General features: G+C 39.6%; 1 protein-coding gene across 1 annotated transcript in view; it reads right to left on the minus strand.

The window, feature by feature from the left end:
* Nucleotides 1-27,098, minus strand: part of DMD (dystrophin) — a 2,251,240-nt gene that overhangs the window by 100,244 nt on the left and 2,123,898 nt on the right. Inside the window, exon 64 of the mRNA XM_032756167.2 lies at nucleotides 4,496-4,570. Within this exon, the coding sequence (XP_032612058.2) occupies nucleotides 4,496-4,570 (75 nt within the window). The remainder of the gene's footprint in view (nucleotides 1-4,495; nucleotides 4,571-27,098) is intronic.

A 27,098-nucleotide genomic window follows, 5' to 3' on the forward strand; every position in this document is an offset into this window, starting at 1 on the left:
TTTATTTCTGAAGACCTGGCAGCCAGGGTTCACGGTCCGTCTCTTTTGCCCAGTTCTCGCTCCAATTCTGCATGATTTCAACATTGGCATGGGGGACTCATGCATCACTCTAGCCTCTCAGTTCCTTAACTTGCTATTTCACCTCCATGGAAATTCACATCCACTCTACCTCTGCCACCTACTCAAATGGCTATATCCTACATCTAATCACCTGAAACTGTTCCACCTTCAAAATAATGTTCATCTGTGATTCTCTCTGACCACAACTTCTTGACCTTCAGTTCCTTTACTACTTCTTCCCCTACCTCCCTGAAGAGTTAGCATTTTCATCCCTCTACCTCCTAATTACCAGTTTCCATATGCATTCACAGCTTCTCCTACCCAACAGGGACTTGTCAGTAACATTTTAATCACTCTTTTGCCCAAATCCTCACTTCTCTTGCCCAGCTGTTCTCTGCCTACCCCAGGACAGAAGCATCTGGCTCCTAACTGCTAAGTGTGCCTGGGGAAATACCACAGCCCTGCAGATTGGTGCTACCGTGAAACACTCAGGCGCCTCTGGGTTCACACAGCTGGTTTTCAACTCTGCCCCCTCTCTTATTCTCCACAAAGATAAGCCCAACTTCATCATCTCCTGCTGTTAACTGCATTGCAGGGACTCTCCTCTCCATACAAAAAATGGAAGCCTTTATAGTAAGACATCCTTCACCTTGCTGCTACCTGGTTTCTTAGTTACCTGGACCTGCCCAGATCCTTCCCTCTACCCCACCCATTACAGTGGAAGAGAGGTAGCTCTTGCCTCCCTTGGGCTCTGGATTACCTGCCCATATTCTCTGAGAACTCACATTATTTATCATCTCCTCTTGGGCCAATAATTGTAATCTCACCCTGTCTTCTCATACTCATATACATTCCCATGAATACTATATTTTTGGCCTGCATTTGATTGAAAAAAATCCACATAAGTTGACCCAAGCAGTTCAAACCCATGTTGTTCAAGGATCAATGTATACACACACACACACACACACACACACACACATTTATATACACATATTGTGCCACATAATGACATTTCAGTCAACAATGGACTGCCTATCTGACAGCGAGCCCATGAGATTACACTATATTTTTACTCTATCTTTTCTATGTTTAAATGCGTTTCGCTACACAATACTTACTATTGTGTTACAACTGCCTACAGTATTCAGAACAGTCACATGCTGTACAGGTGTATAGCCTAGGAGCATAAGGCTATCCCATACAGCCTAGGTGTGTACTAGGCTATACCATCTAGGTTTGTGTAGTACTCTCCTATACTGACATAACAACAAAATTGCCTAACAACACATTTCTTAGAACATATCCCCATTGTGAAGCAACACGTGACTGTACATACATTTCCATTAACTCCTCAGCCCCCTCCAACTAGCTACCACCCCACTCTTCTCCCCTTCATAAGTAAATTTCTCCAAGAATCACTCATACCTTCTTCTAATTCTCCACTTTCGGTTCACTTTTGAACTCACCACACCACTTCCGCTGTGCCTCTAAAATCTCACCAAAGTTACTAGGGACCTTCCTGTTGCTAAATCCAACGGGCATTTTCCGAAACTTTATGCTGACATTCCAGCAACATCTGACCCTGGTAACGGGTTCTTTCTTTCTTCCCATGGAGTATGTGGCATCATAACCTCTTGGAATTTTCCTTCTTTCCTGCTGGCCATTCCTTTGCAGTCCCTTCTGTAGGTTGCTTATCCTGTGTCCTAAATAACTTCCCTTCTCACTCTACACTTTCCTGGAGCTATCCAATCCTCTCCACGGTTACAAGCAGCACCTACAGGCTCATGATCCCTAAACACTGTTTGTATATTTCTCCTGAGCACCACAGCTCCGTGTCTAACCTTACCAGACAAGTCCCGCATTCACCTGATATTCCAAGCCAAGCACCTAAGTGTCTTCCTGGATGGACTCCCTTTCACCCACCATATCAAGCTTGTCCAACCTGTGGCCCGTGGGCCACATGCGGCCCAGGATGGCTTTGAATGAGGCCCAAATGAATTCGTAAACTTTCCTAAAACATTCTGAGATTTTTTTTTTTTTTTTTTCGATTTTTTTTTTTTTTTTAGCTCATCAGCTACCATTAGCGTTAGTGTATTTTATGCGTGGTCCAAGACAATTCTTCTTCCACTGTGGCCCGGAGAAGCCAAAAGATTGGACATCCCTGCACCACATCAAATGAATCACTGAGGCCTGTCAAATCCACTTCCTAAATATTTCTAAATTCTCTCCACTTATCTCCATTACTACTCTGCTAATTCAAGCCACCACATTGCTGGTTTAGATTACTGCAACAGGTTTTTCTCCTGTCACTCCCACAGTGCACCAATCCATACTCTGTTCCACAGCAAGAATCATCTTTCTAAGCGACAATCTGATTATGTCACCCCCAGGCCAAATCCTCTCACCTCTAAATTCCTTAACTTGGGTTTTAAAAACCTTGCACAATCCGCTTCCTGCTTCTCTCTCCAGCCTACTATTTCACCACAGATCTTTCCCCTGGAATTCTGTGCTTTAGCCATACTGACATATTTTCAGTTCCTGAATGTGTCATGCTTTCTCTGGGCCCTTCAGCACACGCTCTTCTTTCTGACTAGAACGCTCTTCCTAGAGAGAGCGCTGCTTGCTCTTCTAGACTTACCTAGCTTAGACGTCACCTCTTCAAACAAACATTCTTTGAATCTCATTCCACACAGTTAGCTGTTCACATAGTACCCCATTGTCCCACTGTTGCACAACTAAATATATGACATTGAAATGGTCTTGGAAATAGAGACAAGATCACTTTATTTTTTTTTAACCAACTATAGACATTCTTAATACATTATACATATATTTGCTTATGTCTACAAATTTTTTTTTTTTTTTTTTTTTTTTTTAGGCGGAGTCTCGCTCTGCCTCCCAGGCTGGAGTGCAGTGGCACGATCTCGGCTCACTGCAAGCTCCGCCTCCCGGGTTCACGCCATTCTCCTGCCTCAGCCTCTCCGAGTAGCTGAGACTACAGGCACCCGCCACCACGCCCGGCTAATTTTTTGTATTTTTTAGTAGAGACGGGGTTTCACCGTGGTCTCAATCTCCTGGCTTATGTCTACAAATTTTATGAACATCCTGGTTATCCCTTGTTAAGACTGTAAGTTCCATCAGAGTAGAAACTGTGCCTGTTGGGCCGGGCGCAGTGGCTCACGCCTGTAATCCCAGCACTTTGGGAGGCTGAGGCGGGTGAATCACCTGAGGTCAGGAGTTCGAGACCAGCCTGACCAACATGGTGAAACCCCGTCTCTACTAAAAAATACAAAAATTAGGCCGGGCGTGGTGGCTCATGCCTGTAATCCCAGCACTTTGGGAGGCCAAGGAGGGCGGATCACAAGGTCAGGAGATCGAGACCATCCTGGCTAACACGGTGAAACCCCGTCTCTACTAAAATTACAAAAACAAAATTAGCCAGGCGTGGTGGTGGGCGCCTGTAGTCCCAGCTACTCCGGAGGCTGAGGCAGGAGAATGGCGTGAACCCGGGAGGCAGAGTCTGCGGTGAGCCTAGATGGCGCCACTACACTCCAGCCAGGGTGACAGAGCGAGACTCCGTCTCAAAAAAAAAAAAAAAAAAAAAAAAACAAAAAACAAAAAACAAAAATTAGCCAGGCATGATGGTGCATGACTGTAATCCCAGCTACCTGGGAGGCTGACGCAGGAGAATCGCGTGAACCTGGAGGTAGAGGTTGCAGTGAGCCCAGATCGCGCCACTCCACTGCACTCCAGCCTGGGCAATAGAGCAAGACTCCATCTCAAAAAAAAAAAAAAAAAAAAGAAAAAACAAAAAAGAAAAAGAAACTGTGCCTGTTTCATGGGCATGTCATCAATGCACACAGACCCTCAGACAATAGTAGATTATACATAAACTATTTGATGACATGATAGAGCTGTGTAACACTTCAGGATTTTTCCACAGACGTATGATAAAAAAGGAGGAAAGCAATTCTGTCATTTTTCCTCTACCACTTGATTCATCTGCACGTTAGCATTCAAGCTAATAAACCACACATGTCTATGAACTCTGGGGTAGATCAGATAGTCATAGTCTTCTAATACTAAGTACATTTTGTAAAAAGAAAAAAAAAAACAAAGGTAGAACAAGGATAGTGCAAGTTTCACAAAGGTAATTATGGATGCCAATGCCAGTAGTTGGAAAATAAAAATTCTCAATATCTTAATTCAACATCAGTAGCTGAGGAATGGTGACAGGAATGATTCTAAAAATAAAACAAAACATTCTAGGCAAACTCTAGGCCAAGGATACATTAAAGATTGAATTATATGTTGCAACAGGAATTGTGACAGCTGTTTCTCCCCTCTCTAAGTAAAAATGTATCCAACCTACTTTTTATTCTAAGCAAAGACATAGTAGTATCGAGATCTTCAAGTACTGGCCAACACTTACAGCAAAGGGCCTTCTGCAGTCTTCGGAGTTTCATGGCAGTCCTATAAGCTGAGAATCTGACATTATTCAGGTCAGCTGAAAAGAGGGAAAACAAAGATCATTTGTTATTCCACCAGAAATAATAGACAACCCCCCCGCCCAGTGATTTGCCAATAACTACAACCACCACAAAAATAGCCTAGAAAACATATTGTGTGTATGCGCCAAGCTTTCAGAGGTGAAACTTCTGTTAATGTGGGGAAAAGAAAAAATAATTCCTTTTGCCCTTTGACAATCAGGAAGGCTAATTTCTGTGAAGACTACAGTGGTATAGCCTGAAGGGCATTCATGTAGTCCTGTTCCCAAGAGGAAAGAGATGGACAGGCATTATTTTTTTCTAGAAAGTAATCTGGATCTACTGTAGTGAATCTTTTCTGCACAAAATTAAAGAGAACAAGAAATACATTATTTAAATAGCTATAAGACCTTAAACAGTCAAGTGGCAATATAACATTTTTTCTGACTGTAGAAGTTATACATGCTCACTTTGGCTAACTTAGACATTTAATATATACATATATAATCAAATAAATCATCCACAAGCCCATAAATTCAAAAACAGGCACAACTGGCTGGATTCAGTGGCTTATGCCTGTAATCCCAACGCCTTGAGTGGCCAAGGTGGGAGGACTGCTTGAGGCCAGGAGCTTAAGACCAGCTTGGGCAACATAGTGAGATCCCATCTCTACAAAAAAAGTTTATATAAATCTTTTAAACAGGCACTGTTAACATTTTGAGTATTTTTTTATCCAACATATGTGTCTATGTGTGTGATAGGTATTTAAAAACATAATTAGGAATAAAATAAACATTTGGCTCTATATTCTAAGGTACAATCATTCTAATGTTCAGCACAGAATAACAACAATGTATGTTAGCGTGGTTTCTGCAGTCACTGGTCTATCAAGCCCTGAGACTCACGTCACCTAGCAGGAAGCTATATTTAGATGATGTTCTTACTCAAGTCTGCACAAGCCTTGATAGATACTGGGCTACATTTATTTCAGGAACTCAGCTCCAAAAAGCTCCTGGAAGACAAGAACTCTGTCACCTACTTCTGTCATTTTTCCTAGCAACTTAATATGCAACTGCTCTCTGAAAAAGGTGTTTCAATACAGATCATGGACCAACTGACCAAGTGAATGAATCAATAAACAAAAGAATGAAAGAAAGAAAAAGTACACTGACATACATGACTGCCATAATCAAATGGCACCTACGAAACCAATTCTAACGAGGTGTTAGGAAAGGGCAATAATTCAATCCATATCCAAGTCACTTGGGTCAACATTTTCAGCTTTACGGCCATTGCAGAGACCAAACATAAAAGCCTGAATTTCAACTAGGGGAAAGAAAACAATGTCTGTAATTTAAACTATTCAGCATACAATTTTGTTTAAAAGACTGGAATACCAAATGTTGGTGAGGAATTCTGCTTGTTGGGAATGTACGACAACTTTGGGAAACCAGTTAGGCAGTTTCTTATGAAATTAAACATACATGTATATTATGACCCAAATATTCTTTTCCTGGATATTTGCACAGAATAAAAAAAAATGTATGTCCACAAAAAGATGTGTACATGAATATCCATAGCAGCTTTATTCATAATAGTCAAAAACTGGAAACCAACCAATAAGGTAATGGATAAACAAATTGTGGTAAAGTCATTCAATGGGATACTACTGTGCAAAGTGCAATAAAAAGGAACTATCTACTGATAATGCAACAATGTGAACTGATCTGAAAAACATTAAGCTGGATAAAAGAAGCCAGGCACGAAACAGTCCATACTGTTTGATTTCATTTATATCAACTTCTAGAACAGGCACAACTCAGCTACTACGCCAGATGGTAGCCTGGGGTGTGGTGGGAGTAGGTAACTGACCTCAAAGGAACACAAGGGTGTTTTCTAGGTGATCGAAATGTTGTATCTTGATTGGCATGGTGGTTACACGAGTGTATGCATTTGCCAAAACTCAACCTGTACACTTAAAATGGAAACATGTTATAGTGTTTAAATTATGCCCTGATAAGGTAAATTTTAAGAGTCTTTAAAAACCCTCACATGAACAGTACACTATGATGTATGTGTGTGTTAGCTTAAGCTACACTGTAGTCAGTTGTCTTAATCAGGAATGAACTCCAAGGGTGGTTGGCTAGCAATTAATCAAAAAGCCTCAGGCCAGAGGCGGCCACTGTAAGTGATTCAGTTATATTTAGCTCTTATTACACCAGGGGTTTCATTAATTATCCTAATTAATAGTTAGACGGGCTTGTGTAGTGATATTAGTGGTCTGTAAAATATGAAGATTGTTGAAAAACATGTAGAAACATTCTCTGCCTTTAAATTGAGTTTAAGAAGAATCCAGCAGGTTCTCCATCTTTAGAAATGGTGCCCTAGGCTGAATTCCAAAATGTCCAGCTGCGGTTCACTGGATTCTTAGTTGCCAGAATTCAGTTAGATGGTTGAGGGAATCCTGCTGCTAGAACTACGGTTTTCAAACTTGAGCAAACATCAGAATCACCTGGAGTGGATAGTTTAAACATGCAGATTTCCCAGGCCCCACCTCCAGATTTTCTAATTCAGTAGGTGTGGGAAGGGCCTGGGAATCTGAATTTCTAGCAAGTTTCCGGGTGATGCTGATGCTGCTGGTCCAGGGACCACCCTTTGAGAACCACTCTAATAGAGGACTGTGGCCTGTGTAGACTGTGAGCCTCTCACACCAAGCACCCCAAAAGACAGAACTGCGACTTCACTGTGTCTCTGGCACAGGCTGTGAGATTGTTTTGTACCCATTGGCTAATAAATGCTCATAAGTGACAGAACTTGTTCTGAGACTTGCTTTCCTTATAACCTGGCAGCCGAGAGGTAGTTAAGAGGGCAGTCCTCACCTACATCTAACCATGGATGACTACCAACACCAATTACAGAGAACCTGTGTGGGTCCTTGTTAGTCAAAGTGTGATTCGAGGAAGAATAGCGTCAGTATCTGCTTGGAGCTTATGAGAAATGCAGAATCTCAGGCCCCACCCAGATCTGTGAATCGGAATCAATATTTTACTAAGAGCCTCTGGTGATTCATTTGGAAATTCTTTAAATGCATATTTTAATAAAGTTTCTTTTTCCGTGTTGTTAAACTTCAAGTATAAATTCTGTACACCAACCTGTGTTGTCTTTTGTTTTTCTATCTTTCTATCTTCCATTTTGTGGGCTTTTATTAATAGATTATTTAATAACTACTATAGTCAATTACACCAAAACCTCCCCTCTGGAATATATTTGTGAGTCTCTTGTTTACGATAAATGCCAACAAAAGGTATTCAATATATTCAAAGCATCTCGGAGTATCTTGGAATGCTATGTATACAGATTGCTTCTTGAAGATCATTAACATTTGCCTGGATGCTGTTCTTTGGTGAGTAGAACTTGATCTAGTTGGGTCCCTTTAATCGTCCTTCTTTCTCTCTCCCCTGAAAGATGTGGTTCTTCCTCTGTCTCTTTTGCCCAGTCATCATTGCTTACTTTTTTAAGTGGTCTCAGCCAACTCGTGGTATGAGTTGTCTTGTGGCATTAATCCGTGAGAAACCATTCCTGTCCTCCCCTCCAGATTGGTGCAACATCCTTCACCAGTACCATCAAATTCTTCCTATACTTGCTAGTGTGGAGTTCTCTTACACACACTCATAATTGAGTCCCTTTGACTCTTTACAAAAAGCAATGTAGAGACGTGGAAATGCACTTGTGGTCAAATACAGATCCCTTTCCCGTTAACACCAGCCTGTAGCAGTTTCCAAGGGATAAGCACCCAATCCCAAATTTTCTTTCATTCCTTTACTTATGCAAAAGTATTGTTAGTTTTGTGCCAGCCAAACATCTTGTAGAAGATATTGGCATAAAGTTTCTCTTCTTTTTTCCCTTTCTAATCCTCCTTCTCCACTGCCTCTTACCTCATGTGCCTAGTCTCCTATCATCTTTCTTCTTTCATAGGACGATTCCTCTCTTATGACCCCAATTCTACCCTCTTTTCCTATTTTCCTGGTTCTATTCAGCATTCAGAACAAATAGTCTAAATGAGGTCACAAGCTCCATCCAAATCTTAGCGTTCATATCAAGAATTGGCAAATTCCAGCAGCTAGAGATCCAAGTGGGAGAGGCAAGAATGATCTGATTCTTTCAGGGCATGAATATTAGTGTGGAACAGTATCAGAGTTCAAACTTTCCTCCCTTCTAAATACTTCTGACTATGACACATTCTGCCTCTAGTTAATCCTCCCTGACATCTTTTCAGCCTACCCCCAACCCACTGCAGTGAATGAGCCTTCTGCTACCAGTTTTCTATGCACCAAAGTCCAATCCATTCTCAAACAGTGATTCAGGCATACCAGAAGAAAGTAGCAGGGAAAACGTTTAGTTTCCATCACAATGCTACCGAAGCCATACAAATGTATATCTGGCAACTGTCAGTGAACTGCCACGGAGTTCTGGTGCCCTAAAAGTCTACTACTCAAGAGCGTTAACTGCCTGCGTTGTTTGAGTCCGCATGTGTTGCTAGGAGTCTGCAGCACCACTCCCTCTGGCTTACAGCTGGAAGAGATAAGTCTCTGCTTTAGGAAAGTGTGTAGGATGCACACAGAAACCTCAAGACGCAATACAGCTGTGAACAATGTGACACTGTCCTGGGCTAAAGCTTAGGATGACTGTGTACTGAAAGTATGTATGCAGTTTAATAAAGCTAAAGCCCCCCATTCCCGTGCCCCATGAGAGACCGGCCTCCACTTTCCCTGGGAGCTGACTTTCCAGGACTCTGATCCAAGTTGTAATGAGCTCGCTAGCTCTCACGGCCGGAACTCAAGACGAGGGAGACTATCCAAGAAACCAGTTACGCCATGTTTCCATGGCAGCTGGGAGAAAGCGCACTTCAGAAGGGTAAAAATGCTGAACTGCACATTTCTCTTCATAACTTGTATTATTTTATCCAGGGCTGGTTCTAGCCTATAAATAGAGAAATCTAGAAATGTAAGGAACAAGGGCAAACATCAAACCACCTACCTTCTCAAGTTGAATTTCCAACTACTGAAGTGATAGGCCATTCATCTTTTATTTTGAAACATGAAACAAGTAATAGGCTTCTCTTGCCCCTTTGTTTAGTCTATGCATTTTTCTTGACTTTGGTAAGTATTTCTGTTTCATGACTTTCACTTTTACTCTGTGTAAAAGTAGCAGGTGTCAAAATTCACCAGAAAAGAGGAACAACTGGTCAAGTTTGCGTCACAAATCTACATGTTACACGCTTTTGAAAAAATAGTGAGAAACACCTCAGCATTTTAAAGCCATGGAAGCATTCCAAAGATATTACAGAAAGAAAACATTAAGTCCCTTCATTTCAGTTTTATAGCTGGTTTCTGTCTTTTTAATAATACTGCAAAAATCTTACTATCTCTGACTGAACTGAGGTCTAGAATTTAAAACAAGGAGTGTTTTAGTCTATCCTTCCAATGGCTTATGGAGACTTTTTGGAAAGGCCTAAGGTTTCAATACGCCTATCTATTAGCTAGAAGGAATAATAATGACCTCATTAACTTTATGAGCGGAAAGAGCTGTAAGGCTAATGATTATTCCAACAGATAAATTGGTATAGTGGTCTTTGTTTCTTCATACCAACTCTATTTCCCAGAAGAAATTTAATCTAAATCTCCCAGGTGATAAGTGAAAAATAAAATTTAGAGCACATATGCTTTTGGGGGAGTATTGTTCTAAATTCAGTGTTTGGCATACAATATGCCTTGAACTACTACTGCCTGCCTATTTTACTAATTTTCCAAATTTTCCCAAGAAGCCAAAACAAGGCACTCTCCCCACATACTCCTATTATAGAAAGGTGGCATATTTTAAAATATAATAATATGTCTCCAATTTTCCAGTCTCACTCCTCCAAAGGATTCTAATGGACTTTTCACAGGACAAGTATTATTCTTGCCAGCGCCAACTCACTAGAACAGACAGGAACCATGGATCTTAATGAGACTTGAGATAAATTGAGTAATTTAAATCAAGTCTGTCTTGAAAGCAAATTAAGCCAAAATATCCAGGCTTCAGAAGTCTAGAATTATTGGGAGCTCTTCAAGAACAGACCAGGAATTCTGGAACATATCTTTAAAGAATTAGCTGAGAGAAGAGGAACACTAACACATCATACCTGGTCTATAATTTTTTAGATATATTTGAGGCCTCTTAAAATCTAAACTCGTAAAAACCTCATCATCAACAGAGAGCTTTACTTAAATGGGGGGAAAATAAACCTACACATAGATAAACAGGAACTATGCATTCATACTTAGATGAAGTAGCAAAAGTAAAGTCTGTGAATTTCTAATTACTATCAAGTTATGTTTCCAGATGTGAAATGGTATTACTTATTTGTCACCAATGGTTTTCTAAAATTCTTCTAAGAAATGAAGGAGAGGGCCAGGTGCAGTGGCTCACACCTGTAATCCCAGCACTTTTGGAGGCCGAGGCGGGCGGATCACGAGGTCAGGAGTTTGAGACCAGCCTGGCCAACATGGTGAAACCCCGTCTCTATCAAAAATACAAAAAAAATTAGCTGGGCGTGGTGGTGCACACCTGTAATCCTAGCTACTCAGGAGGCTGAAGCAGGATAATTGCTTGAACCCAGGAGGCGGAGGTTATAGTGAGCTGAGATCACACCACTGCACTCCAGCGGGGGCGACAGAGCAAGACTCCATCTCAAGGAAAAAAAAAAAAAAAAAAAGAAGGCGAGAAGCAATAAAGTACCTAGTATGGCACAAATGTGGAAGACTCAGAATTGAGGAAAAGAGAAAAAGGTTATGAACCAAAAAATACTGAGAAGTTCAACTGTGAAATAAAAGACAGCACAAAATCCTGGCTGTGGATTGTTTCAGGCATTTCTGGCTCCCTCCTCTTACTTGGCCTTCCTTAGCAGAATCTCACCACTTCTTAGCAACACTGTAATAACGGCAGAGTTGAAATTCAAATTAGTTTTGCTCATTGTTAGCTGCTCTGGTAAAAGGTTTGTTGAGAAAGCAGTTTCTGTAACAAATGGCCGACATAAAGTTTTTGGGGGGAGAACTGTGTATCTTAAGTACCATTTCTGGGGCCTGAATTCTCCCCCAGATAATGGAGGGCTGACTCATATAGGCACCACTGTGCCATGTTCCTTTAAATCAAGCTTCAAGAGCGGAAGGATCAGGGCTCTAATTCCCAAAACCTTTATTATATATAAAATATACAATCCATAATAAGTATGGATCCATAAGGATAAATTTCTTCTAAAAAGCTACAAAGCAGTGTTGCCTAATCTTTTTAAAAATCATTAGTATTATTTTAATATATAACATATATTATTTTAAATACATTTAAAACAGTACAAATGACATATTTAAATGCATATTTTATATATTTATAACATATATATGTATTTAAATATGTATTTGAAATACTACTACTGATTCAAAAAGACTCTTTAGGCAGAACTGTTTTATAACTTTTTAAAAGACATTCATCTATCCATAATCCTTTCATCTATCCTTTCAATATTTATTGCGCAGGTACTATAAGCCAAGAACCATGCCAAGTACATGGAATACACTGGTAACCAAAATAAATCTCTGCCTTTACTGACTTTGCAGTGTAGCGAAGGAGATGGATAATAATCAAATATTCATATGTAGGCCAGGCACGGTGGCTCACGCCTGTAATCCCAGCCTTTGGGAGGCCAAGGCGGGCAGATTACCTGAGGTCAGAAGTTCGAGACCAGCCTGGCCAACATGGTGAAATCCCGTCTCTACTAAAAATACAAAAAATTAGCTGGATGCGGCAGCAGGCACCTGTAATCCCAGCTACTATTTGGGAGGCTGAGGCAGGAGCATCGCTTGAACCTGGGAGATGGAGGCTGCAGTGAGCCGAGATTGCGCCGTTGCACTCCAGCCTGGGCAACAAGAGCAAAACTCCGTCTCAAACAAACAAACTAACAAACAAATATTCATATGTACTGTGGTAAAATGGTGAAGGAAACACACAGGAAGTGATCAGACTGTATATATAGGGAAACATAAGTCAGAGAGGCTTCTTGGAAAAGGTGACATTGAAGCAAAGACATGAAGGATGATGGGAGCTTGCCAGGTAAGAACACAGCAGGGTAACAGGTCAGCACATGTCAAAAAAAAAAAAAAAAAAAAAATGCCTCTGAAGCAGAGAAGAATGTGGAGCTTTAAGAATCCTTAGAAGGCCAATATTGCTGAAATCTCAGAGAGGAAGGAGGAAGAGTGGGCACAGACAAGCCCTGACAGGTAGGCAGGGGGAGGCCCACTGCAGAGCCCTGTACGTCGTGTGAAGGATTTTGGGTGTTGGGACTTACAGTTAAACACAGCAGATGGAGCAGACTCATTTGTCTCTCTTTATCCCTGAAACTCTACTAGGATGATAGAAGAGGAATAAAAAATGGCATTTACCCAAAAGAAAATTAACAACACAGGAGAGGAGATGAGAACAGATCAGAGCTCCAATATTTTGGTGGCTTAGAAAATGACTTGCTGGTAACCAACTTAGGAGACCAGAGAAATCCCAAGCTCAATTAATGCTGTTGGGGATACAAGGAGATTGGGGCAGGGAGTGGGAGGAACTAACAAGAAGCATGCCAGTTTATGTAGCCAAGAAGTCTCAGAAATGAAAGGCTCCAGGTTCCTCTGAAGACTGAAATGTGGCTGAAAATACAAGGACTGGTTGAAAGTCTTCAGAGCCCTAAACACTTCCCCCACTTGGAGCCGAGCATCTCAGCCACCTGCTTCTTCACCCTGACAGAAGGCTGGAGGCTTAATCTCGAAGCTGCACCACACACCAGGGCGCATGAGGAGCAGTGAAATTTGGAAGTGGGAGAAGGCACTGGAAACAGAGGGATGACATACCAGCTCCGCATACTGAAAGAAAGTAAATCTTTAACTTCATTTCCTTCATTTCCTACTCCTCAATTCCATATTTAGTCTGCTGTTTTCTGTTAACTCATTTTAAAAAGCTGTTCTACCTAAGCACTTTCTTATTTGCCACCTTTATCTCCAGAAGGAACTTCAACTTCAGCAAGGTATGCAGCCATTAAATTGGTCCTCAATTATCATCCTTACGTATCATCTTCTTCATGCTGCAGTTACAACTACTCCAAATCAAATCAATGCACTTTCCTTGCAGTCTCCCTCTTGACAAGCGACTTACAGTCACACAGGCCACTGTGGCTGCTGGAATAAACAATACTATTCTCTTTCTTGGGCTCAGAACCTTCAGTCGCTGCTCTCCTGTTTTTCTCAATCACAACATGGGTAACTCAGCTACTTACAGAACTCTCAGAATGACAGAAACTTCTAAATTTACCCCGATCTCCTTCAACTCTATTCTCAACCTCATTAATTAACCAATCTTAACAGTCTCTCTTCATAAGTGAACAAACATCCCAGATTCTCCAGGGCAGAGCCAGTTTAATTAAATTTTCCTCTTTGTTATAAAAGGTAAGACACTAAAAATTACCAGATGTGACTTAATTTTTTTATACCTTTGTAAAGCCAAATTCACAGATTTTTTTTAATGTTGTGCCTTAGCTTTTTTGGATTGCAAAAACATACTCTTCATAATATGGTTGACATTACCTATTTTGAATTTATCACTCTCTCTTACAGTTGAAAAATTTGTGGAAAGCATATTTTAATGATGAAAATAAATAACAGTAAATTTCCTCATCTGCTTTAACCTCATCTTTTGCCCTTTCCTGTTTTAAAAAGTCTTAACTAAATTTTCCTAAATGCTACCTTTTCTACCTTGGCCTTACCGTCTCGGCTTACTTATTTCTCTGCCCTTATCTCCCAAGATTTCAACATATGATCTTTCTCCCAAAACTCCATTTCAATTACTTCTCTGGTAACCACAGACCAGAGGTCACAAACTGGTTGAATTTAGTCTGCAGACTCTTTTTTGTGTGTGTTTGATTGGTTGGTCGGTTTGGGCTCATATAATGGTTTTTGAAATTGTTGAATGATATGCCATTAGTTAAAAATCTGGCGATTTCCCGTTATCTTGCTTCTCTGGAAGAACCTGAAGACCTGACAATAAAGACTCACATTCTCATAGAACAGTCAGCTGCAACGGAGGCTCTGTTACACCCTAACAGAAGCTTTTCAGGTTGCCCCAGTTCCCACCCAGTCACCTTCAGTCATTCAAATTACCAGCTTGGCCCCAGGAGGCATTTCTTTTTAGATCTTTGCCTCAGCCTGACCACTCCCTTATTCTCCCAAAAGCTTTACATTTACCCTTCAGTTACACTCTCTTTCAGGTCCCTGTCAAGGCTCTGACTGTGGAGTCCCTCCAATAAGTAGCTATTACCTGGCTGTCATTCATATTACTCTATGGAAACAGTTGTTACTGGGTTTTCCCAAAACTTTCCAGTGATTAATTCTTTGGACTCCACCTTTTACTAATGCACTCAAACTAAATGATTGTGCTGCCAAAAATATTGCATTAATACACTTACTGTTGCAGTACAAGAACAGATAGGAAGACAGGCCGAAATCCATGAGTCTCCTGACTGTATTTCATTAAGTGACAATTACTTCTGCATTTAAAATCATCAATTGACACTTACTTAAGCACCTATTATATGCCTAACTGTGTACTAAGCTCAGGGGTTAAAGATTCAGGTTTCTAAAATATGGGGGAAAACAAAAAGATTATTCACCCTGTAAAAAAATCAGTACACATATCCCAGGTATTTGTGATGTGTCAAGCAATATACACATACAAAACTCTGGTTATGTGAGTGTCAAAGAAAAACCAGAGATGGACAGTAAAGTGGTTAAAAACAGATTTTATTCAGGAACACTGCAATAGTGGGAAAGAGACCTCAGTATAGAACTGGGCTCAACTCTGAATACAGCATGGACAAGTGGGAATTGATAGCCAAGGAGCAGGGTGGGGTTTGGTGGATGGAAAATTACTAAGAGAAAGCATGGGGGTAAGGGGAATTCTAGCTAAAACAACTTAACAGGAGTCTTGCTGAAGACAGGCCAGGGTGATCAGATGTCACGTGGGGGATGGTGGAGGATGAGGAACCTGATCAGATGTGGAAAGTGATCAGATATATAAGAGGAAGGTGGTTCTTGCTAAACTGATTTAGCGGGATTCTCGCTACAGCTGGATTTTACAAAGAAGTGCACAGGTGGGCCTAGGAGAAGGTTCAGGAGTCTGACTAAAGTTTGATCAAGTAGACAATCTTTATCATGAGCATGCTTATGTACATACACAAACATATAATGAAAATAGACCATCTCGCAGTTTATATGTCAACCGCAAAGGTAGTTTCCAAGATGATATAAGCAGTATTCCAATAAACATTTTTAAGGTTAATGGCATTGGAAATTTCCTGTATAAGCCATGTTATTTATGAAACAGTAATTTCTAAGCCCACAAAGACTTAAGTTTAGTTTAAATACCCAGTATACAATAAAAATAAAACCTATAGCAATACTGATAGAAATGATTGATGTAACTAATTAGAAATAGCTTTATTTTTCATTCTTATACTTGAGGGAAAAAAGATGAGAAAAATGCAGACTTCTGAAGAGGTTATGTTGTGTTCACTTATCCTTGGCATCTAGGGCAATAAATGATGGTGCTCAATAAATGTATTTGGAATAAAGTTAGATTCTGAAAGGAACTTCCTTGCTTTTACCAGGTTTAAGCTGTTGATGACATTGATTTTACATCCAATTTTTCTTCAAATAATATAACTTTCCACTTCTATGGGTGAATCACTGGAATTATTATTTTTGCTTACTGCTTACAACCTGAGCTGGAGCTTCTTTTTTGAAACACATCTCACAAAGATATCAAGACTTTCCTAAGGAATAAAGGAATTGGGATAAAGGGAGAAAGACAATAAATAGTCTAAAAAGAATGCTTACTTGCAAGGTGAATCCACTGTATTTAATTGTGGCAGATAACTGTATGTTGGTTCACTCAACACCCCTTCCCAAATTCTTTCTCCTTGATCTTTCTCTACTACAAAGGCTGGAAGATCTCAGTGCCCTAATCCAGCCAGGAGAAGCTGTGTGGACACAGTTTTGGCCAATGCTTGAGAAGATATCTGCAAGAAAGGATTTCCCTTCCCAAACGGAAAGACAAAGAGACTCTGAGGCTGAACGTCCTGTCTCTTTCTTCCTGCCTGAGAAGCAGTAGTCATCTTGGAACCATCGGGACAAAAGTCACTCATTAAAAATGGTACAGCAGAATAAACCGTGGCCCAGGTCTCTGATGACATCACGGAACTCTTCCATAGCTCTCAACTACCTGACTCCAGACGACTTCTTGTTATACAAAAAATATCAACTCCTATGTGTTTAAGATACAATTGGTCAGATATTTTATTAACTGCCACCAAAAGTCATCTCTAACTGACATGTTAATTGAACTGTAAGCAACAAAAGGCAGAAGACTAAATAGGGAGCATCGTCCACCCCCGCAATCCTCCTTGCGGTGGAGAAATGAAGTTAGCAGTAAAGAGATCTTGGGTGGCAGAGTTCACCATCCTTGCTACCAGGTGGTGCCACTGATGCAGAACAGCTTGACAGCTAATTTAACGTTTAAAACAATTTTATAATAGAGGGCTTATATGGGTAAGGCACTCTTCTAGACAAAGTCTGCAAAGTGTTTAGCTGTTTGTTTTGAATGGGACGTTCACAAGTCTGATTCTGCCCAGATGTAAGATAAGGATTGGAATTTAAAAACATACAAGTTACTTCTCTGGAAATTCACGTGTCAACCTATAAATGAACACATATAATCAACTAGTTTTTCATTAACTCTTCAGTTAATGAAATGTTCATTATTTCATCTCTAGTGCAAAATTTCCTCTTTATTTATAGCTCTTAAGATAAATGTTATTTAAAAAAATAGTTTTGGTAACTTCAACTAATCATGTTTTGAAAGTCAAATTAAGATTCTTCTCTACCCTTTAACAGTAAAAATTTTAGGTTCTGATTGAAAATGATTTGCATCCTCCATCTGCCTCTTTCCATTTCTCTGGTCCCCAACATCAATACACCCCCAATATCCATGCCCTCTAATAATCATTATGAATAAAATGGACGCCAAAATGAACCACAGTAGAAATTAACCTTAGTTACCATGGGAAAAGCAAACTGACCTTCTTGCAAAAAACATTTTTGCAACATTTCTGTCTTAGGCTGGTACGCATGCTTTCACCTCATTAGGAAAGATACATTGTTTGGGTTTTGTTGATTTTGCTGTTTGAGAGGTGCAAGAAGAGAATCTGTTGAGTCTTTATGCATGAATAATTAGTCCAAGATAGAACACAATTCAAGATATTTAAGCATCTAGGACCATAGTAAACTATGCGTATCTCTGCTTTTTGTATACTCTAGTATAACAGAAGAGGAGAACAGGTGGTATGACTCAAATTGCCCATGCATGCAGAAGCCTGTGATAGAGAATGTTTTCTTTTCACTGTTATGTGTTAACGTTTCTGGAGACTAGATGCTAATGATGAGATCCTGCTGAAGACACTAATATGTAAATCATTCCTTAAAAAAAAATCACTTGGCAGCTGCAGTTATGATAAAATACATCAATGGTAGGAGATTTTCATTAGATAATGGACTGCCCGGCCCTCTGACATAGACTGAGGTGCTTTTAATAAAGGATGCCTGAAGGGCTCCTGTTTACCCTCTGTGTATGTGGACAATACATTTGAATCTGGAAACAACATTACCAGTACTCCGGGAAAATACTCTTATTTTTTTTAATTTTTTGAGACGAAGCCTCACTCTCTCGCCCAGGCTGGAATGCAGTGGCGTGATCTCGGCTCACTGCAACCTCTGCCTCCTGGGTTCAAGTGATTCTTGTGCCTCAGCCTCCCAAGTAGCTGGGATTACAGGTGCCCACCACCACGCCCAGCTAATTTTCATATTTTTAGTAGAGATGGGGTGTCACCATGCTGGCCAGGCTGGTCTCGAACTCCCGACCTCAAGTGATCTGCCTGCCTTGGCCTCCCAAAGTGCTGAGATTACAGGCGTGAGCTATTGTGCCCAGCCTCCAAAAGACTCTTCTTTATCACCTCAAAACTATGTTGCATTTAGGAGTTGCTTGATAAAAAGCTCTACCAGTTTGAAGGTTCAATCCAAGAATCGGGCAGACTCTGAGTTCCTCTGCCCACCTCATGGACGGCCCTGAAGTCACAGGTGTGAGTTTTCCTTCTTTCTCCTTTCAGTGGCAATGACCAGGGATTCCTTGTCTGTTGGATTGCCTCCTGCTTCATAGCAGATAGGGCTCATTACCCCTTTCTCTGCCTCTCTGTTTCTCTCACTTCTCACCTCAGCTTTCTTTTCAACACACTGGATCTGACCCAGCTTTTATTCTCCTCAGAATCCTGGACAAAACTACTTGAGGATAAACCTAAAGCAGCCCTTTTTTCCTAAGATGTACGTGACTCTTACTTCAGCTCTTTTTGTATCCAAGTATTCCCTGTAGAGCCAAAGAGAAAAACGGAAGTGACGGGCTGATGGCAGAAGGAATACCAACATTCACTGAATACTCAAGGGCAAATGTCGTATGTACCTGATACCATCAAGTCCTTACAAGGTCCTGAGTTCTGTATTATCAGCTTTGTTAAAGATAAAATGAGGCTCACGAATGTTTGGTAACTTCCCTACGGTTGCATCCCAGAGCCTGCATTCAATACCAAATCTTTCTGACACTCAAAGCCTCTGATGGCCTTCTCCGCTTCTCCGCTACAGAAGAAATGTCTTTCCTTGTCCAGTGTGTGTGTAATCCTAATTAGCACAAGGGTGAATGGGCAGTAGTACCCTCAGAAGAACCATGATATAGGGCAAGGAGCAGAGGGTATGGGGTGAGGCAGATACCTTGCACAGGGACCACAGGGAGGGAAACTGACCAGTCAATGGGGTGAGGGAGTTACCAGGAATGTAACCAGACCAATAATGATGAAGTTCCCAGTCCTCCTTATCTAGAGAAGCTTGCTGAATAGTCAACACCTGCAGTACGAGTTTCTACCATTTTTCCTACGAAAGTTTTTTGGTCCCACAGAAAACATACAGCTGCTTTCTATTTACATGGTGCAGTGTATCAGGCACTCTGAGGGTTAACTAAGATTCCGTGACTTAGGGACCTAACCACCATTTATAACACATTTCATTCCAAATTGTAAGCAACTAACTTACAAATAAACTTGGAATAGAGCCCGAGGGTAAGTTTGGAAAGGCCTAAATCTTGTCTCAAGGTGGGAATGTGGTTCTTGCCTGACTGCTGAGAAATTTAATGGTTACTGGGCAACCAGGAATTAAATAATTTGGGTAATTTTAACTTTACCTTTTTCTTAAGAGTATTCTTTAGGGGAATATATATACTTTTTATTAAGAAGATGAAATATATGGTGCCTTAGAAATAGAATCTCTAATTTAAAATTTTCATTTTCCAAATGAGAGAACTAAGGACTAGAAAGCTCTTAGTAACTTGTTCTGAATTCTCTAGTCAGCTAGGAGAAAAACACCAACTAGAACCCAAGTCTTTTTCTCCCCAAGTGTGCATCCCTCCCCTGACCAAGCCACAGAACAAAAATACAAAGGCTCATTCTAAGTGGGACTTCAAGTCTACTCATTCAGCTTAAGGGCTCCCAATTGCTCCCAATTCGAACAGAGGGCCCGTGAATTTCTTTAACCTTGACAAGTGTCTGACTAGAAAACAAATTTTCCCAAAAGCAAGCAGGGCCTAATTTTCCCCTGTTAAGAGTGGTTTCTAGACCTTGGCATCTTCTTAAATTTTTAAGATTCAGCTCCTCCTAACCCGCTCTGACATATAAAGTCATGGTGTTGTGAAGCAGACTGTGTTGTGGAAGGAAGTCAGGAAGTAAGGATGTGAACATTTCTTTTGAAGAGTAGCAGCAGGCTCCATCCTGAATGAAGAAGCCAGGTCTCAGACACTCCCTTAGATGTGCCGCCTTTAAAAAAAGACATCCTCTCTGTACTTCTGATGCTCATCTTAATTTCCCATTTGAATAATGATTTTTTTGTTTGCTTCTGAAGTCATGAGAAGCAGTTAGCACTTATAAAGCTTTGAATGGTTGTCCAATTTGACTTAAAGGCCACGAGATGCTGATGTTAAACTTCCTACATTTATTTCTGGGTTCCTGTCTTATTAAAACACTAACATAACTCTCCATAGTGCAAGTTTTCATTCACAATCTGTCAGTCTATTGCTCTACAGGAAAAAAAAAAAACCTCCAGGTTAGTTATGTAAAAGGTAACAGCATCAAAGAACAGAACATTGTGCCTATTATGCTCTCAATGTGCAAAAATGGGCATATTTTTATGTATATGTTTGTATATGCAAAAATATTTACAGAAGCAAACATAAAAACTATACTGTTAATTGTCTCTAGGAAGTAAAATTAGGGGATTGATACCAAGAGTGGTTGGAGACTTACTTTTCAATACTATCCTCTTACAGTGTTTGATTTCTTAAAGTCATGTGCACATTTTTTTAACGATTGAGTATTAAATCTATCTGTCTTCTTTTCAAGATTTCTCTATCTGTGATTTCTTCCAAATTCTTGGCTTCATCCACTGTCTTTCAGGAGAGTACTACTGTACAATGGAAAAACTAGTGGGTAGAGAAGGAAACTTGATGGGCTCTATTTATGTCTTTGCTGTAAAATAACAGTAATAATGGTTATTTATTAGGTGCTTACCCTATGTTTGCAATAAATAACAAATTCTCATATAATTACCTTCAACTGTGATATCATTATTTCAATCCCATTTTATAAATAAGGAAACCAAAGGCCTAAGAAGTAAAATTCAAATCCATTTGACCCTAAAGCCCTTCCTCTTCATCACTATGGTCTCCTCGTAAGCTTGGGCAAGTAACCTTAACTTTCCTAAGCTTCATTTTTTTTTTTCTCATTTTTAAAGGGAACAATAATAGTACCTATTCCTAGGGCTGTTGCACAACTAAAAGAGACAGTGTATCACAAAAGCTCCAAAGAGGAGATATATCTTGGATATATACTTGCTCACTAAAAGTTAGGAACCTTTCTCTGCCCCTGTACTTCTTGTTATTAAGTGTAATAAAAGTGTAAGTAATATTTTTATCATGCTGTTGACTAAACTCTTTCTTCGGTCCCCCTTTTCAAATGGCGTTAGAGTATTTCCTCTTCAAAATGCCACTGTCCCCTCTCAGGAAGAAAGTATAGCTCAGGGGCTAAATCACTGGTTTAGGAGTTAAAAGTACATGTAAATCCCTGCTTTGCAATGTGAGAAAATTACCTATTTTCTCTGAGCCTCATCTGCACAACGGAGATACAAATATCTTTTACAGGGTTTTTGAAAGGATTAATGAGAAATATATGCTTATGATATGGAAGCACATACACGTATATGAGCCACCAAAAATAAATTTTTGTAAGAAGACAAATTGTAAATAAACCCATAAGTATGTAATTCCGTCAAATTCGTATCTATTCCCTATTGCTCCACTCAGTTTGCAATTCCCTCTTTTCTTCAATGGTATCACCATTCTCTGCGTCACCACGCCTTCAAATTTTGAAGACATATAACTCTTCCTTTTTCTTTAAAATCTGTCCAATCTGTGATTACATTCCGGCAATTCTACCTTGGTAAGAAAAACCTCTGGAGTCATGTTCCCTTTTCCTTCCCCCATTGCTATCCTAAGACTCTCATCATGTCAATTACCTCAAAACAAAACGAAATAATCTCTCTCCTCTCTAACTGTCCTTAAACTCACCCACCAAATTCCTATTCCAAAACACAGAAGACGGACTTCATTATCTCTCTTTTCTGAAGATGTAACAATGTTTTTCCCATTGCCAATCAAATGCCATGTAAATTTCTCACTCTATAATTTAAGGCACTTAGTTCACCCCAGTGGCACTGAATCAGATTTCCCTTTTAAAAATCTGGAGTGGCCAGGCGCGGTGGCTCATTCTTGTAATCCCAGCACTTTGGGAAGTCGAGACGGGCAGATGGCTTGAGCTCGAGTCGAGAACGGCCTGGACAACATGGCAAAACTCTGTCTCTACCAAAAATACAAAAATCAGCCGGGTATGGTGGTGTGTGCCTGTAGTCCCAGCTGCCTGGGGGGCTGAGGCGGGAGAATCACTTGAGTCCAGGAGGTTGTGGCAGCAGTGAGCCATGTTCGCACCACTGCACTCCAGCATGGGCGACAAAGTGAGACCCTGTCTCAAAAAGCAAAAAAAAAAAAAAAAAAAAAAAAAATCTGGAGTAGATTCTCAGAGAACAATGTCTTCACTGACTCGCAAACAAGCCGGTCTTTCATACCTTTGTTTATGCTGCTACACTATCTGGAATATCTTAGCCCTACATTTTACTTTACCTAAGTATTAAAAAATTCCTTCCTAGAACAATGTTTTTTTCCACTCTCCAAACAACTCTCCCTAATTATTCTAATTAATACTGCTCTTCCTACCTATATAAAGTACCCTACATTTGACCTTAATCTTATTTAAGTTGGTGTACACAGTCTTGTAACATTTATTAACTGTTTTATTATTTCCCAATTTTATTTCCCCCAAAACACAGTAAGGTCTTTTGTGAAGCTGACATAGGCTTTTTTCAAAGGATTTCTTATACAACAGGTAGAAAGATAACAGGCAACAATAAGATATGTGTGTGTGTGTGTGTGTGTGTGTGTGTGTGTGTGTGTGTGTGTGTGTGTGTTATATAAATTTGAATGTATAAGGCTTCAGTCATTCCAACCTAAGACATCTAAAGTAACCTTGAAAAGCAAATGGGTATACGTTGGCATTAATAAGCTATACCACTAGCAATAAGATAAAATAATATGGTTGTCATTTGGGTTCTAAAGACAGAAAGGACTTAGAATAATGCAAGTGTTCCACCACTGGCCACAAGTAGACCTGGTACCATCTCCTTCACTCTCATAGGCAAGGACTTCTATCACATCATGAGGTCCACTGCATGTCCAGAGTCACGCCAGCTTGGGCAATGAACAGGGATCATGCCTTATACTTCTGTGCATTCTGTTACCCAGAGAAAGGTTTTGAACATTCTAAGTACTCCATATTTATGGGGGAAAAAATCAATGCCTCACAGAAAACTGTAAATTTAAACTGACCATATCTATGGTATACATGAATCTTCCTCATCCAAGAGGCAGGAAGCAATCTTCCTCTTTTATTAATAACTGAATAGCCTTTTATTAGGAGAGCCACTGTAATTTAGGGCTCTGCATATATAAAAAAATGTGAAGAAATTTAATTTAATGGGTAGACAATAGATCCACTAAGGATGGATAAAGGGATAAGGCTTATTTAGCTGAAAAAAAAAATTAAACTGGACAGTATTTATGTAACCAGGAGGCTGTTACCAACTAGAGCCCCTCAACATAACACACAAAAAAGTGTGTATTTATATCAGAAAGGTTTGGAAGGGTTGTGTTTGGTTAACTTCGTTTTGTTTCCACATTACTCAAAAAAGAAGAAAAACACCCAGCAGATATTTAAAAGAAAACATTTGTGGTCACTAGAAATAAAAAATACACAAATATTAACAATGAGACGGTTTAATTTTCCTTGTTACAATAGCAAAAGTAAAAATAATATTCCATGCTGGGAAGGACACGGTTAGATTGGCACTTTGAAGTATTATGAGTGTAAATGGCTACAGCCTTTTGAGAAAGTTTCAGGCAGTGCATTCCAAGAAGCTTAGAAACATTAACGCCATTCGACTCAGTGATTCCACTTACATGAATCAAATGTAGAAAGGTGTTATGCATAAAGGTGTTCCTCAAAGTCTTACGTAGAACAGTAGAAAAATTGGAAATGACTATGGAAATAATTATCAGCTCCTTATTCTTTAATTGCATCTTGGCCAGAAAATGTAACTGAAGTAAGAGGCTACAAGCCTTAACTGACAGTTAGAAGCAAGAACCTTGAAAAGAACATGGGAAACGTACACACAAATGTTTTGAGAAGATAAAACAGTCCGCTAGCCATTCTATCTGGAGAGAGAAGTTAAAGGTAACTAAGTATTTACATATCAGTTATTATAAAAATTAAAACTTACAGAAACCCATCATAAAGTTGAGTTTCTGTATAAAATTGCTTGCTAAGAAGGGCAAAGCTGTTCCCGTAATTCGAAGAGTTTACAAGGATACTTGCCTTGTCACCTTGACACCATATATATGTGGTAAAGAAAATTTTATCCATTAAGATATTTGTGGTAGAAAACTACTGATTTAAATTCATAGCTGTATTTTTCATAGGATAAATGTTACTTATGAACTTTCTGATAACTGTCTATTTTTGACCACACTGACTCTATTCCGTAACATCACTTACACATAAGTAGCTTGTTGGACAGAAGGTATTAAAACACTTTACTTGGCTTTCTTCTCAGAAGCTTGTTATAATAAGCCTCCAGATTCTTAAAGATTTCCTTCCATAAATTCAACACGAATTTGACTTTTCTTTGTCACAATTTTCAAAAATTGGGAAATATTTTTTTACAAAATATTTTGTATATATTTGTAAATAGTTTGCAATAAAATGCAACCAGCGAAAAATAACATCTCTGAGGAACTAAGAATAAGAGAAGACTTATGATATTAGTGAATAAAGTAGGATACAACACTTTAAACATACTATTATCTCAAACAATTATATAAAAATGCATAGGAAAGAAGATCGGAAGCAATCTTTTAAGATGTAAATAGTGGCTGTCTCTGGGTACTGAGCTGTGAGGTGATTTTCATTTTGTTTTTGCACTTCATCTTCTAAAATTTCTAGAATGAACATACATGTTTTAATGTTCAATAAAAATAAGATCATAAAAACTTCTATACCCTCAGTAAACCTTTTTCTCCTTGATATTTTTAGCCTGTTGCCCTAAAGTTTGAAAATGCATGGCATGCTCTTAAATGTTTACTGAAGCAGGAAACCGATGAACGAACGAGGCCATCAGCACATCAAATTGCGTTCAGTGTTTCCTTTCTTTGTCATAGAAATTCTGAATCCATATTGACACTTTTTAAGGGTCTTATTTCTCCTTAATTATCAATTAATTATTCCTTTTCGGGCAAAATTAATTCCAGAACAGCAGTTCACTTGGTTTTGCTAAGATAACAAATTGCCAATAAAATCTACAACTTAATTGATATTCCCTATTTTAATTACTTTGAGGCTTTATCTTCTACTTTCTGGAAAGAACTCCATCTCTCCAGAGTTCCATCTTGCCAGTTTAATAATCCGCCTTAGAAAACTTTCCTCATCTATATCTTTCCATCTTCTTGAGTGGTATTTGTTTTCCTCCCGAGCAAAATCACTCTCCCTTGCTTTACTGTGCTTCATTCAATGAACAATTATTTTTTTCAGAGGCTACCATGCACCAGGCACTGGTGACAAAGATGAGAAGACCGTTCCTGCTTTAAAGAGGCTCATTACAGGCTCATCTCATTAAATTGCACTTTGCTGTATTGCACTTTGTGAAAACTGCATTGTTTACAAACTGAAGGTTTGTGGCCCTCCTGTGCTGAGCATGTCTGTGGACGACATTTTTCCAGCAGCATGTGCTCACTTTGGGTCTGTGTCTCGTTTTGAAAATTCCCTCAATATTTCAAATTTGTCATTATTTTTATATCTATTATGGGGAATCGTGATCGGTAATCTTTGATGTTACTACTGAAATTGTTTTGGGGTGCAACCAACCACACCCACATAAGATGGCAAACTTAATTGATCAATGTCATATGTGTTCTGACTGCTCCACCGACCAGCTGTTCCCCATCTCTTTCCCTCTCCTCTGGCCTTCCTGTTCTGAGACACAACAATATTAAAATCAGGGTAATTAATAACCCTACAATGGCCTCTAAGTGTTCAAGGGAAGAAAGAGCCATACCTCTCTCACTTTACATCAGAAGCTATTAATGATTGAGCTTAGTGAGGAAAGCACGTTGAAAGAAGAGACAGACTGAAAGCTAGGCCTCTTGTGCCAAACAGTGAAGTTGTGAATGCAAAGGAAAAGTTAAATGAAGGAAATTAAAAGTACTACCCTGCGAGCACACAAATGATAAGAAAGTAAAACAGCCTTATTGCTGATATGGAGAAAGTTTGAGTGCTCTGAATAGAAGATCAAACTAGCCACAACATTTCTTCAAGCCAAAGCCTAATCCAGAGCAAAACCTTAACTCCCTTCAATTCTGTGAAGGCTAAAAGAGATGAGGAAGCTGCAGAAGAAAAGTTGGAAGCTAGTAGAGGTTGGTTCAAGAAGCTTAAGGAAACAAGCCATATCCATAACATTAAGGTGCAAGGTGAAGCAGCAAGCGTTGATGCAGAAGCTGCAGCCAAGTTTTCCAGATTAAGCTAAGATCATGGATGAAGGTGGCTACAACGAACAATAGATTTTCAACATAGATGAAACAGCCTTCTATTTAAAGATGACACTATCTAGGACC

The sequence above is a fragment of the Hylobates moloch genome, unplaced genomic scaffold, assembly GCF_009828535.3.
Source record: "Hylobates moloch isolate HMO894 unplaced genomic scaffold, HMol_V3 SCAFFOLD_7, whole genome shotgun sequence".
NCBI classification, from domain to species: Eukaryota; Metazoa; Chordata; class Mammalia; order Primates; family Hylobatidae; genus Hylobates; species Hylobates moloch.